The sequence below is a fragment of the Chamaea fasciata genome, unplaced genomic scaffold (genome assembly GCF_029207755.1).
Source record: "Chamaea fasciata isolate MVZ Bird 193981 ecotype frontalis unplaced genomic scaffold, bChaFas1.0.hap1 SCAF_13, whole genome shotgun sequence".
NCBI classification, from domain to species: domain Eukaryota; kingdom Metazoa; phylum Chordata; class Aves; order Passeriformes; family Sylviidae; genus Chamaea; species Chamaea fasciata.
The window spans coordinates 14,587,044-14,600,074 of NW_027094098.1; the positions used below are offsets into that span (position 1 = coordinate 14,587,044).

General features: G+C 43.2%; 1 protein-coding gene across 28 annotated transcripts in view; it reads right to left on the bottom strand.

The window, feature by feature from the left end:
• MAGI1 (membrane associated guanylate kinase, WW and PDZ domain containing 1) overlaps positions 1 to 13,031 on the bottom strand; it is a 342,718-nt gene that overhangs the window by 16,279 nt on the left and 313,408 nt on the right. For 21 of the 28 annotated variants that reach the window (XM_066195790.1, XM_066195804.1, XM_066195791.1 and 18 more), the window contains 4 exons: positions 8,376 to 8,453; positions 5,686 to 5,777; positions 4,577 to 4,769; positions 1,060 to 1,353 (listed from right to left, as the gene is read on the bottom strand). In XM_066195790.1, coding sequence (XP_066051887.1) covers positions 1,060 to 1,353; positions 4,577 to 4,769; positions 5,686 to 5,777; positions 8,376 to 8,453 — 657 coding nt within the window. The remainder of the gene's footprint in view (positions 1 to 1,059; positions 1,354 to 4,576; positions 4,770 to 5,685; positions 5,778 to 8,375; positions 8,454 to 13,031) is intronic. The other 7 variants (XM_066195799.1, XM_066195796.1, XM_066195795.1 and 4 more) reach the window with 1 other exon arrangement.

Below are 13,031 nucleotides of genomic sequence, written 5' to 3' on the forward strand. Positions count from 1 at the left end.
GAACAGGCTGTTCAGGGCATATTTGCCAAACCAGCTTATGTACATCTCCTCTGCAGCAACCCCTGGAAATGGGTGTCTGCCTAGCAGAAGACTGTCTTCAGACAGAAAGCATGACCACTTCTATTAGGTCAGGAAATTACGTGTGACGTAGCTAAAACTTAATTTCTTCCTACTCTGAAGAAATGCATTTGGGAGGAGGTGAAACGGGTAAAAGAAACATCCTGTTCTTTTAACAGTATTCCCCATTTTATGTCTCACCATCAAGCAGTATTAATTAAAACTTTCCAACTACCAGCATGCTCACAACATAATGATGATCAGAATAACCCTGATAGCCAAAGAGAAGTTAATCAGTTTAAGCATTACTGCTTTTAAATCAACTGGCTTGATTCCACCATCACGAGACGGATTTCATTACACCTGCTATATTCCTGCACTGGCAAACAGCATCACTCGTGGGGATCCCCAGCTGCTCCACTGGGAGCAAACCCCAGAGAGGCCCTCCCAGAAAGTGAGCATCAGGAATTGTGGGCTTGATATTTTCTGAGCCTGAGAATTGCTGAGCTCTTCCCAAGGGAAACTTTTCCAACAGTTTTCTTTTTCCCAAAACAACCTTGTGTAAACAATATTCCTTTCCCATAACAACAGGTGTTGTTTGCTATTTCTGTCACTTAGCCGATGGGAGAGGTGTCAGTCCTATGGACCAGTAATGTCCCTTTTGATGCATCATGTTATAAAAGGGCTGGACAAATTGTAAATAAATCTTTCTGATTTCTACTGCCTTCTGACTGGAGCCAAGCATCTTTATTTCATGTCCTATCACGACAAGGAATTGCCATCGGTGGCATTTTAGCTCTTCAGGTTGGGATTTCTTATTTTGCTTTTCTCAGGTCAGCACCAAACAAAACTCAGGAGGCAACCACCTACCAAGCCTTTTCCTCTGATTATGCTATTAACTACATAAATTGGGGAACGCTTATGACTTTTAATTAAACAGACCCCTACCGCCCTCCTTGGGCTGCCGACCCCGAGGCGCGACCGAAACCCCGCGGCACTCACCGAACGTGGTCCCCGCCTCGGGCCTGCTGACGGAGGAGACGATGACGAAGCCGAAGCCCTCGTTCTCCCCGCGGCGGATCTCCACGTCATAGGGCTGCACCACGGTGCTGACCACCCCGCTGCCCCCGCCACCACCGCTGCCGATACCGCTGGTGCTGCCGCTGCCCGAGCTGACCGTGTTCAGGGAGTTCTGGCTGCCCTGCGGCGTCCGCTTCTCCTCCGTCAGTGAGGCCGGCTGGTTGCTGCTGTGGTGGGAGGAGGCCGGCGACGGGACTTCGTTCTCCGCCTTGGGGACTGGGGAGGGGAGAGAAAAAAAGGGACTTTTGGAGCAGGCTGGACCGTTCAGTGCTTGGAAGCAGCTGTCTACTGGGAAAAGGATAAAAGAAAATTGCCTGCTTTGGTCTATCCGTGCTTTCAGATGTCACCAACAACAGCTCTGCTCAGTGGTGGCACTGCCCACACATGCTCACCCTGTCCTGTGTGTGGTCATTCAGCCAAAGGTGTCCACTGCCAAGCTGCAGCCTGGTTAAACCAGTGCAGCACTCTGTGCTTGGATGCTCCGTGGCATTTTAAACCTGGATTACATTAGTCCAAAGGTGCCTCCTCTAGCTATTGCATCCCCACTTCAGTTATATATGCACAACCAATTTACGTTGTACATATACATACACAGGCCTCAAGGAGAGGCAGTAATATCTCACAACAACACCTTTTGTGTAGTTTTAGACTGAAAGCTATCAGTTAGTGCACTGATTGCCTTTGAGTAATGGGATCTTTTGTAATAACAATCTCTCAACATGAGCAAAACAACTGGTGAACCAAACGTTTCTAGATAGAAGAACCAGCAGCTATCATCTGTACAGTCTGGTACAGACGTTAAACATTGTTAACATTAATATTAAACAAGTGTTTAACAGCAACTGAAGTTGGAAGAGGCATTAGTTTAAAATCTAATCAGCTACCACAAGGCTGAAGAAATCTCAAAAAAATTGCTTAGTCCAGACTCTGCTCGAGTGAGGGCCAACTACACCTAATATCAGTCCTGACAGATGTTTGTCTAATCAGCTGTTAAATATCTCCCCAGGCTATCTATTGGTTGCAATATCTGACTTAAATCTTCCCTGCTGCTACATAAGGCTATTATTTCTAGTGCTATCTAACAGGCATATGGAGAACATATTATTCCCTTCCTCTTTGCAGCAGCCTCTTATAGACTTGGGGAGTTTAATACCTCCTCCCTCTCCTCTGCTTTAAGCCAAAGAATCCAAATTTGTTCAATATTTCCTTTCAGACCATGTTTTCTAGAGCTCTCCTTATTTTCCCTGGTCTTCTGGACTCCCTCCAGTTGGGCTCTCTCCAACTCAAATATGTCTTTCATGAAGTGCTGGACCATATTGCACTAAGCTGTCGTCTGCTGGGAAATCAGGAGAGTTCCCCCTGCCTACATCCCTGCACAGTCCTTTTCTTCACCTGAGCCAACCTCAGCATAGAGCTCGTGGTGCACAATAGCTTCCACTTCTTGTTACTCAGCCTGTTCTCTGCAGCCCATTTTTGCAGCTGAGAGCAGCATATTGCACTTGTCCTTGCGGAATGGCTGCCTCTGCTAATCAGGTCACTTCTCCAATTTGGTGAATCAAAATTAAGTTGAAGATCTTAAAAACACCATCAAGAAAATGGATGGCAAACAAAATCTAAACCTGTAAAATCACGATGCAAAAAATAAGGACTTTAAAATATCCTTGGATAGAAGTCCTGTCTGCACTTATATACTCAAAAGTATGTACTAAATATACAACATTCTTCATATTAAGAATACAGGAGCATAAAATTCCCCCTACATGAATCTCAGGACAGAGAGTACTCATTTAGGTGAACAATCTTTTCCTACTGGCATAGAGATGACAGGAGGAACAAGGGACCAAAATTCATGAACAGCCTTCTCTACAAAGTTATGCTGAAATTTAAAAGCCTGCAAATATAAGGTGAAAGAAGGCATTCTGAATAATTTATCCTAGAGTAAGTGTCCACATTTGCAATGATTCAGAAATAGCTCGATCTGCAGTAACATGCCTCTGAATGAAATATCAAGAGAGATCTCATGCATCTAAATCTTTCATGGTAATTTCCAGCCTGGAGGCTGTAAAACTGCATAGAAAATCTACACACAAAAACAATGCCAAAATTCAGCTGCCCTTCCCCTTCCTCCCAATGCTCTTCTAAAGCTTCTCTCACACCAGACCCTGGTCAAGAATTAAAGAGAGGCTGTCAGAAGAGAGACATAACCTGGCATTTAATCCACATTGGGAAGAAAGAAAGAAAGAAACGAGAAGTGAACATTTATTTATTATTGTGCAGAAGAAGCTCAGGCCTGGATAAGAACACAGAGCTATTTTAGAGGTACTCTTCTAGTCCTAACTTCCACTGAGGACCTAATTTCCAACCTGAATGTTATTTTGATTCTCTCTAGGATCAAAGTACATCACTGCCTATTTATCTGATGATGTCTAAACTTGAAAAGCTCCATAATATCCTTTTTTAAAAAATGAGTTAAAGCACTAATCCCACACCTGAATTCCTAAAGGGACTCAAAGGGACAAGGCAGCACTCAAAAGTTACTCTCCAATATTAAACAGAAAGTCACATGTTATTTAGAAAGCTCATGCTTGTGTCTTCATTTCCTCTGCTGTCATGACATTTTTCAATCACTTATCTGGGTGCCAAAATGGCACCAGGCAGTGTCACTTATCTTTGCATCTTTGTCTTTCTGCCAGCTTCTTTTGTTCATTTAGATCCTACACTTGTGCAGTGTGTGCACAAAGCCCAGCAGAACAGCATACAAAAAACTCTCTAGACCTGTGCAGCCTGGTCTAGTGGAAGGTGTCTCTGCTCATGGCAGAAGGGTTGGAAATGGATGATCTTTAAGGTCCCTTTCAGCCCAAGCCATTCTATGGTTCTATGACAACAAACATGCACACCCTGGCCCACCAGAACCAACAAGGTTTACAGTTTCCCATCCTGAGGTCACTTGACTACGTGTTGAAGCTTCCCCTGAGCCTGGGACAGCAGCCACCACACACCAGAGCCCTCACTGCCTCTCTGCTCTTGCCTCCCCCTTCTGTGGACTCTTCCTCATCTTTTCCCTCACTCCCAGTTTAAGGGCACATTTATTTTAGGAAGTATGCAGAAAACACAAGCAGTCGGCCACAGTGTCTGTTTGCTACATAAGAGAAACTAAAAGTTGTATGTTGCAACCAAACAGTCTCCCAATTTATCAGAAACCTTATGAAGACTGGGAAAGCCAACCAAGAGAGTCTTGGCTGGAAAAAAACCACATGAAACTTATTTGATCAGGAATAAAAAAGACTAAAAATGGGCGAAAGTGGAAAGATAACAATAGGTCCCTTGAGTTTTCCCAGCACTAGAAGCAGGTTTTGGTTTTTTTTCCTTAGGCCTTTTGCTGAACAGATGGGATCCTGGCAAGAAAACCTTACCCCTGCGGGGTGACACTGCAGCCTACCTGTGTAAACCACTTTGCGCCTGACGGTCAGGTTGACGTGACCTTGTTTGGCTGCCTGTTGCATAAGCTGGACCACGAGCTGGTGTGATTTCCCCACCACGGGCGTCCCATCCACACAGATCAGCTCATCGCCCGACCGCAGGCGGCCGTCGGCGTCAGCAGCACCCAGCGGTACAATGTGACCGATGTAAATCTGAGGAATTGGCACAGGAGGAGAGAGGTGAATGACAATGAGAGGCGAATGCTCCAGCTCAACAGCCAGCTGGAAGCAAGGGGCACTAGTAGTTAGACCCCATTTAGTAGGGACAAGAAATTGTCGACAAGTGTCTTCTGGTCAGGAAAGTTGCTCCTGTGAAACCGGCTCTGTGTGAATACAGCACGTTGTGAAACCACAATAAATTGACATCTTGTTTCTTTAGGCAGCCCATTCACTCCAAGGACAGGCAGCCTTGGGGAAAGTGTTCAACCAGACAGTGACCAGACAGGAAGATGGTTAAAAGCACTGAGGGTCTTGTCAGGGAAGCTGAGATTGAGTTACCCTTTCAGTTGCCTGCAGGGTTTACAAGCTCTGCACCACATGCTTGTCCACCAACTCAGTTGTGGTTTATCTTCAGTGAGTTCTGTGGAGTTACTCTAACATGAGATGAATTCATGGTCTCCCCATAAATGAGCAAAATAATTTTGGCAGGGAAAACCATGGAAATTCATGCTGCCACTATCTAGCTGTGACCTGTGCAGCACAGGAAAGGATGAAACCTCCCACAGGCACTAGATTTATGGTAAAGAATTTAACTGAATTCAAGGAGAGAACTGAGCATTCTAAGAGCTGAGAATGTGGTATTCTGAGATCAAAATACTTGCAAACATGACCAGGACATCCTGTCCTCATTCTCCAAGGACCTATGCATTTTCATTTGGTTTACCATTAAAGTAAAGGAGAAGCCAAACCCATTTCAGTTATGGTGTTATTTTGGAGGAGGGTGGGGAGATGCAGGATATATATAGTCCACTAACTATTTCAGCAGTGATGCTACAGCATAGCTCTGCACATCTGTACATTCTACTTCTGTGTTTCTGAAAGATGTCACAAACTAAAACATGATACTCACAGGTTCTCCAGGCTCATTTCCACCTAGAATCCTAAATCCAAACCCGGTTTCCTTTCTCCATAGAAAGATATCCTGCTCTTGATAATCTGGAACTGAAGGGAAAGAAGAAAAACTATCATTTTTAATCAAAATACCACACCTTTTTACTCAAATCAGGACTACTCAGATGTACATAAAAAGATGTGTTATGCAATTTTAACCTTTAAATGAGGTGGCCTTGGAGACCACCTCGTTTTTACATAAAAACAGAGACATAACTATGAACATTTATAGCTTTAAATACTAAAGGATTATTATTTAAATCACTATTAAAAGTCATGCGGTGGTTTCTACTTTCTACGTATCTAATTGTGACTTGCCCTTTATTTAACTGTAATATTTCCTTCTGTCAATATTAGCATCATTACCCAGTGCAAGAGCCTCTTCCAAACCGTCAATAAATAAATGAGTACAGCAGAGAATTACTCTGCCAGAAACAATACAGCTGCCTCCTCTTTCATGGGAGACAGAAGAGCCACTTGTTATGACTTCTACTGTTTTAATTAACTTTCCCAAGCATAGTTTGCTATCTGTCTACCAACTCTGCTTTAAATAACTATGGGACAGATCCCCAGTAGGTGTAAATCAAAAGGGCTCGACTCAAAACAATGCAGCTCTCCTGACTCTCGCTTGCTCGTGTGCAGGCTCTGCAAAAGCACTGAAGAGATAAAACCAGCTGGAAACATAAAAAAGCCCAACCTCACCTACTCATTAGTATGGAACACCAGCAAGGTTTTTACAATGAATATTACATGCAGTGAAGTACTAACCTTGAAACGCTGTTGAGCAGTAATGTTTTATATTAACTTACTCATGCTTGCTTTCATCCCTTTCTTAAAAATGCAGAACTAATTGCTAACATTATCAGAAGACAACTTCAGGTTCATTTAATATTTATTGGATAGTATCTGTAACATTGACTAATTCTGTAATGATTCCCTCCCAAAATTTATAATTAATGATAATAAAAAGCTGTTGCTTTACCAGTCAGCTACCTATAACTTCAGCAAAGAAACCAAAGAATATCGTTCAGGAATCCAATTTAAATAAGTGCCTGACACAGGATGCAGCACGTTTAGTGAAACATCATCTAGCTTTCTGGATCTATGAACAGGTTGTTTTCCATTGGCATCAGTGAATTTCAGATTAGGCCCTAATTGGATTTCACACTGTCTGTGCTTATTGTGCAAAAATTTGGGTCTGCCCTGGTGCTTGTCAGTGTTAAGACTTTTGGTTACCTCTGAGGGTCTCCCTTCAGTGAGTTAAAATATAAAATGAATTGAGGAACTGGGAATACTAAAAATTAAATGAATAGGTGAATGGTAAGGTACAGATGCCTGCTTCGACATTTTCATTAAGCTGGCATTATGGATAATATTTTTACATTTTAATTACCTGCAATTATAAGCTAAGCTTAACACCCGTGCCCTCACTGAATTAGAGGCTGCTTTTCGTCCAGACACAATTACAGAGCACTGTGTGGCTCATCTCCTCTGGCTGAGGGCAGCTCGCCACGCACAGACGTGCAGCACAACAGAATTCAGACAATGAATTAATTGCTGTTTGTCACTGCCTTCAGCAAGGGGAGCGTGACAAGTAGACACAGCCAGGAGTGTCTCTCAGCCCTTCGCAGGCTATTTTGGCAAAGGCTGGCCCCAAACAATTAATAGTGTGTGTTGGATCTGTCAGAGGTAAAGTGGCTTCTGCAGAGAGCTCCGGCGTGGGCCTGTGTCCTCGGCATCTCTCAACACCTTCCCATTTGTCACCCCTCCAGTGTCACTGAGAGAGGCCGTATGGCCCTGGTTTGGGTCCCAGCCACACAATTAACGCCGCTGGAGGGAACAGCCGTGTCAGACCAAAGCAGGAAAAAACCACAATTCTTCCCCCAAAGAAGCCAGTTCTTTCACATAGCGTTCCTCCCACTGGAAGGATTTCGGTGAGGTGGAACACAGATACAACAGACATACAGACAACACACCTTTACACAGAATGAGTTCAAAGCTCCTTTTACCACTTTTTGCCGCAGCTCTGCAGGGCAGTGATTCACCTGCACAGCCCAGAACACCCATCCACCCCCGAGCTTCAGAGGTGAGATCCTCCGAGGTTCCATACTGGAGAATTATTTTAGGTTCTCCCATTATTCAGTTGCACTTCAGAGGAGCCACTTTCCCTACTCAAAAGGAACATGGTGCTGCTGAAACATTGTCAAAAATGAATGAAAAATGGCCTCTAGGAGTCATTCATTGCAACCCTGTACTTGACTGATCTCAAGCATGTCTGACTCTGACGAAACATGTATGTAGCTCAAATGGGTAAAATTTAACAGCAGTCTGCCTGTCCCAAATTAAACCAGACCATTTGGAGAGCAGTGCAAAAGTGGTAAGAAGAGTTTGTGAACGGCAGGAAAGATCGGTGATGCAGGCCTGTTGATGTGGCAAACTCATGAAGGAAACAGGAACACGATATACCCGCCCCTGGCCACCTACACCCTCTAGCCAGGACAGCAAAGCCAGACTTTGCCCCTAGGTGGCTAAACCTGGCTTATGGCCCTGCCAGACCCCTGTGGTGATGAAGAGCCCCCCACCACAGAGCAGCAATGACACCAGAACAAGACATCACAAGACACAGATACGTTCTCGGCACAGTCTTACATTCTCCAAAACTCGTGGAATTGATTTCTCTCTCTCTCTCACCCTTGCTCAGTCCAGTTGCAGGTGAAGGTGACATAGCTGTAATATTAATTTTTACAATTTTGCAAAGCTTAATGTATCTGCTTTCTTGTTAGTTCATTTAATTAATTGTGACTTTATGGGTCATGTTAGGCTTGCATGCACAATCTGTTAAGGTTATAGCTACTACGGATTATGACATACTAAGTTTCACATCTCTCTGCACATGCCTGTGCACATGTGGATATAAAATACACACACATATGAATTTACACATTTATGCATATGCATGCAGGTATATTTGAAAAAACATTTTTCTCCTTAGAGGAAAAATTTCTGTGAGAATACTTAAATACACTTTTCTACAAAAAACCTTTCAACTTCATGACATGAGTTAGTTTTCCAAATGGAAATATCTTTGCCTAATGTTAAAAGAAATTCTAAATATGTGGTGATGAACAATGAACACAGTGCTTAATCACAGATCATTTTAATCAAACTTTACTATGCAAACTTTAACATGTTATATAAAATAAAAATCTGCCTAGTGTGACATCAGTCTCAACATAAGATGGATTCAAGAATCATCAGTGTGAGTTTGCTTTAGTCACCAGCTCATTTGAGGCAGCAGCACTTTCAGTGACTCATAGCTTGGCAAAGCACAAAATGTTTAAGACCCAGATTCAGCAAAGTATATAAGGACAAGTCTGAATTTGGGAGTGGACAGTCTCACTGAAGCTGATGGAGAGTTTCAGAGTTGAAAAGTCCTGCATTTTAGCCACAGATCTCATAAGGCTCCATATTTGCAAGAAATCCATTTTCTAAACTATCCCACTGCAAGAGAATTTAATTTTTTTTTTGTCTTTTCCCTTTAACCAACCCTTTGTGGAGACATGGAAAACTTTAGAGAGATGGCTTCAGCAGGAGCTCTTGACAAGACGAAAAAGCTCACGTGACGTGCTAGGAGCACCATGGTCCCTTTTGGCAGCACATTCTCCAAGGGCATGGATACATCTGTGTGCCCAAGAGTATCACTGCAACTGTTTGTCTACTATTAATATAATAAAAGGACATAACCCTGCCAAAGGGCTTTTATTAAACATCATCTTTCAACAAAGCCTGATCTGAAGGTGGCTGTAATTTCAGGAGAGAATTCTTCCCTTCTTTTCTATTTTAAGGGAGAAGTATCCTATGTTTGTGTTATTGTGTAAATATTTTTAGTTCTATGTAACTGCCAACTAACGAACACGCTAGGGTCAAGACTTGTTTGTATTATTTTAATTAGATTTGGGGACAGAAAAATTCTCCCAAACAAATTGTGTGCCTGAAAATAAAATTCAAATATTAATGATAACTCTGAATATTTTAAAAGCTTTAAAAATTCTCTATCGTGTTCTGCTTTACTTTTAATTAAATGCTTAAGCCCTTCAAAGGGATTCATTAACACATCTGCAATTCAGATTAATTCATTTTGTCACTGCTGTTTTGACAGATGGCCATATGTAGGATACGGTATTTTGCAAAGCAATCAGGCCACATGAGCAAAATTTGACAACAGATTGTGTTAATCTTTAAGGAAGTTTAATAATACATTGAAAAGTAAAAAGCATATTATAAAAATATATTTCAATAAAACAGTGTGAGGTTTCTAAATTGTGGTTCTCTGCTAAGCCAGTCAATTGCTGTTTCTCTCCCTGAGTGCTCTTTAAGTGTGTCATTTCTAGATCTTGGAACTGCTTCAGCTTTCAAACCTTAAGGGTTTGTCCTTCTCTCTGATTCATGTACACAACTCCCACGAGCAGCAATGAGTTACCCGTAACGAGGAGCTCAGGCAGCTAAAGCCCAGCACCGGCAAAGAGTGCATTTGTTACCACCACCAAATGCTCTGTTTTCACATTCGCACAAAGCCGACTCTTCTCAAACGTCTTAATCCAGCAAAGACTGGTGACTCTGGGCCAGATTGCAGCACAGCCCCTGAGCTCAGCCTTAGCCTTAAAGCATACCTTTGGGCTTACAGCTTGGAAATAAGCTCCCTTGGACCCGAGCCCAAACACTCAGCACCTTGCAGGGCTGATCCCCTCACCCCGGGGAGCTCCACATGAAGGAACTTTAACCCGCATTTGGGGAATAAAGTTGCAGTTCTAATCTGCTTTCCCTCAGCCAGAGTCCAGAAACAGTGATGGAGCCTTTGCTTAGCTTTGCATTATTAATTCTAGCTTAATTTTTATCCTTTTTCTTCCCCTAAACAAGCAATGTCTGTGGCTCTCCCTTGCAGAACTGGAGCACTTTCTGATGTTACAATGCATTGGGTAAATCAAAAAACACATGCTTTTACTCAATCACAGGTAAGCCAGTGCTTTTCAACCTAATTGTGCTCTACCAATGACTTCAGTGAGACAGATCACATAAGGCAAATAGTCTTTTTTAATGAAATACTGATCAAAAGACAACTTAAGAAGAGGAAGAACGAATTTTACAAATTCTGAAAAATTAAAATGTTGCCTTTGCTTTCTGTGTCTACATTCTTATTATTAATGTAAGTAACAGTGTGATGCATTCCCAGAGAAAAAGGCAGTGGGTATTCATTACAGATTCAGTACTTCTTAGAAATATCTTGGAGAAGAGGAATTCATATATTGAATAAAACCTCTTTACAATATGATTTTTAGATGAAAAATAAATCTGTCTGGGCTGGAGCTAATGAATTCATCTTCTTGTGTCAACTGTACTAGGAAAATTGCACTATGCTCTTTTTATACTCAACACTTTCAAAAATGGGACAAAATAAAGCACTTAAGATGATCTAATGCTCTAAAATTCAGTCCTTTTTAAATTCGTCATATACTTCAACACAAAGGCTTGTTGCTGCTTCTCAGTCCCCTTGCTGAGGATTCAAAACCCTGTCTCTCTAAAGAACATTTTAGAACCCTTTTCAGGCTTTTTAAAATTTAAGGCCAGCAATTAACAGAGAGCAAGCCCTGGCCAGAGTGGCAGAAGAGCTGTGCTGGGGCTCCTCAGGAAGTGGAGCCTTCTAGAACCCACAAATTCCCTGGTTACTGGAGATGTCACCCACCCTCAGCTCTGGCACTAGGGTGACGTCCACCTGCTGTGCCTAAGATATTCACTTAGTTCTGCTCACACCTCCATCAGAAGGCTGCAGAGAGAGTCACACCCAGCACCCAAAGTTACGGATGTCATTGGAGATGAGTCCCAAAGCCTGAGGGAATGGGTGCCCAAGTAAAGGGGAAAGAGAAGACATAACTTCTCTTCAGAGAAGCCAAAGGTGGCACTGGAGTTAAACCCAACTGCAGCTGGGTAAAAACATCAAGAACAGCACGGGTGGAGCTGACAGACAGTGAAACTGGAGGCCTCAGGGAATGGTTCCTCCTATCACACGCCCAGTGTCAGCAGAGTTCCCTACAAACGACCCAAGAGCCACACTTGAGCAACACTGGGAATGAGTCTCAAAGGGATGATTCAGGTTCACAACAAAGGGAAAGAAACACAGGGCTTCACCCCAAGCCCCCAGGGCAGCAGAGCCAGGTTTCAGCTGTGAACCACAGACTTATGAGACTGGTGATAAATAAGGGCTTGGTGAGGGAAGGAGGAGCTGACCACTGACCACGAAGTAAAACCACCAGTCATGCTTTGGGATCAGACCACAAAAGTAGACAGAGCACATTCAACTCAATTTTTCACTTATCTTTCCTGCTTTTCTTCACATTTCATTACTCACATCAAAGCCATGTCACTAGCTAAGAGTTCAGGTTAATCCCCAGAGAATGTGTTTCACTCCAGCTTAGAGGTGGAAATTCATAGGCTCTTGGACACTTTTAATGGTTTAAAAGGAGATATGATCATATCACACTTCCACCATTCTCCAAAAAAACCCTATTTACAAAACCAAGAAATCTCAGAAAACACCTTCCTGGAAGGGAACAGCAATAGGATGAAAAGTTCATAGAAAAGCACCAACGTTCAAACAGGTCTTATCTGGTAGAAGAAGCAGGAGACAAGGACTGAAGCAGCAGAAGAGGACCAGCCCCATTACAGAGATGCTGGACTGTGGAAAGGTGAGACAGGGAAGCTGAAGGGGTGTAGCAGATCCCAGTCTCAAGCCCAAGCAATGAGGATTGTGGCACAGGAGAAGAAGGGGTGTGGGAAACCAGCAGGTCAAGACACTGTGAAAAGGCCTCTGGAAGGGCTCTAGTCCCAGGCAGGGACAAAACCTCTGCAGGATAACTGCAGCCATTGAGGGAAGAGGGAGGATTTAGCACATGGTGTTGGAGGTGACACAGAAGGGCGACTGCCTGCCTGTGCACTTCAGCGTTTCTCCAGCTCAGTCTTGGGTTTTATCAGGAAAGACAGGCAGGAGTTACGGCTGCTAAGCTGACACTAATGACTAATTAGTAAGAGTTAAACAGTTAATTAGAAATTAGCTAAGTAGCTACAAGGGGTCAGAGGCAATGGCAGCACAGTGCCAACGGGAAGGAACCATGCGGGCTGGGCAGCAGGAAGGCCAGTGCCATGGGACACTTGTCCACCCAGGCAGGAGAAGGAGGAGCTCTGCCCACAGCTCTGCAGGGCTCAGGAGCTGCTGTCCCTCAGCTCTTTTTCCTATTTCAATGAGCTGCACGT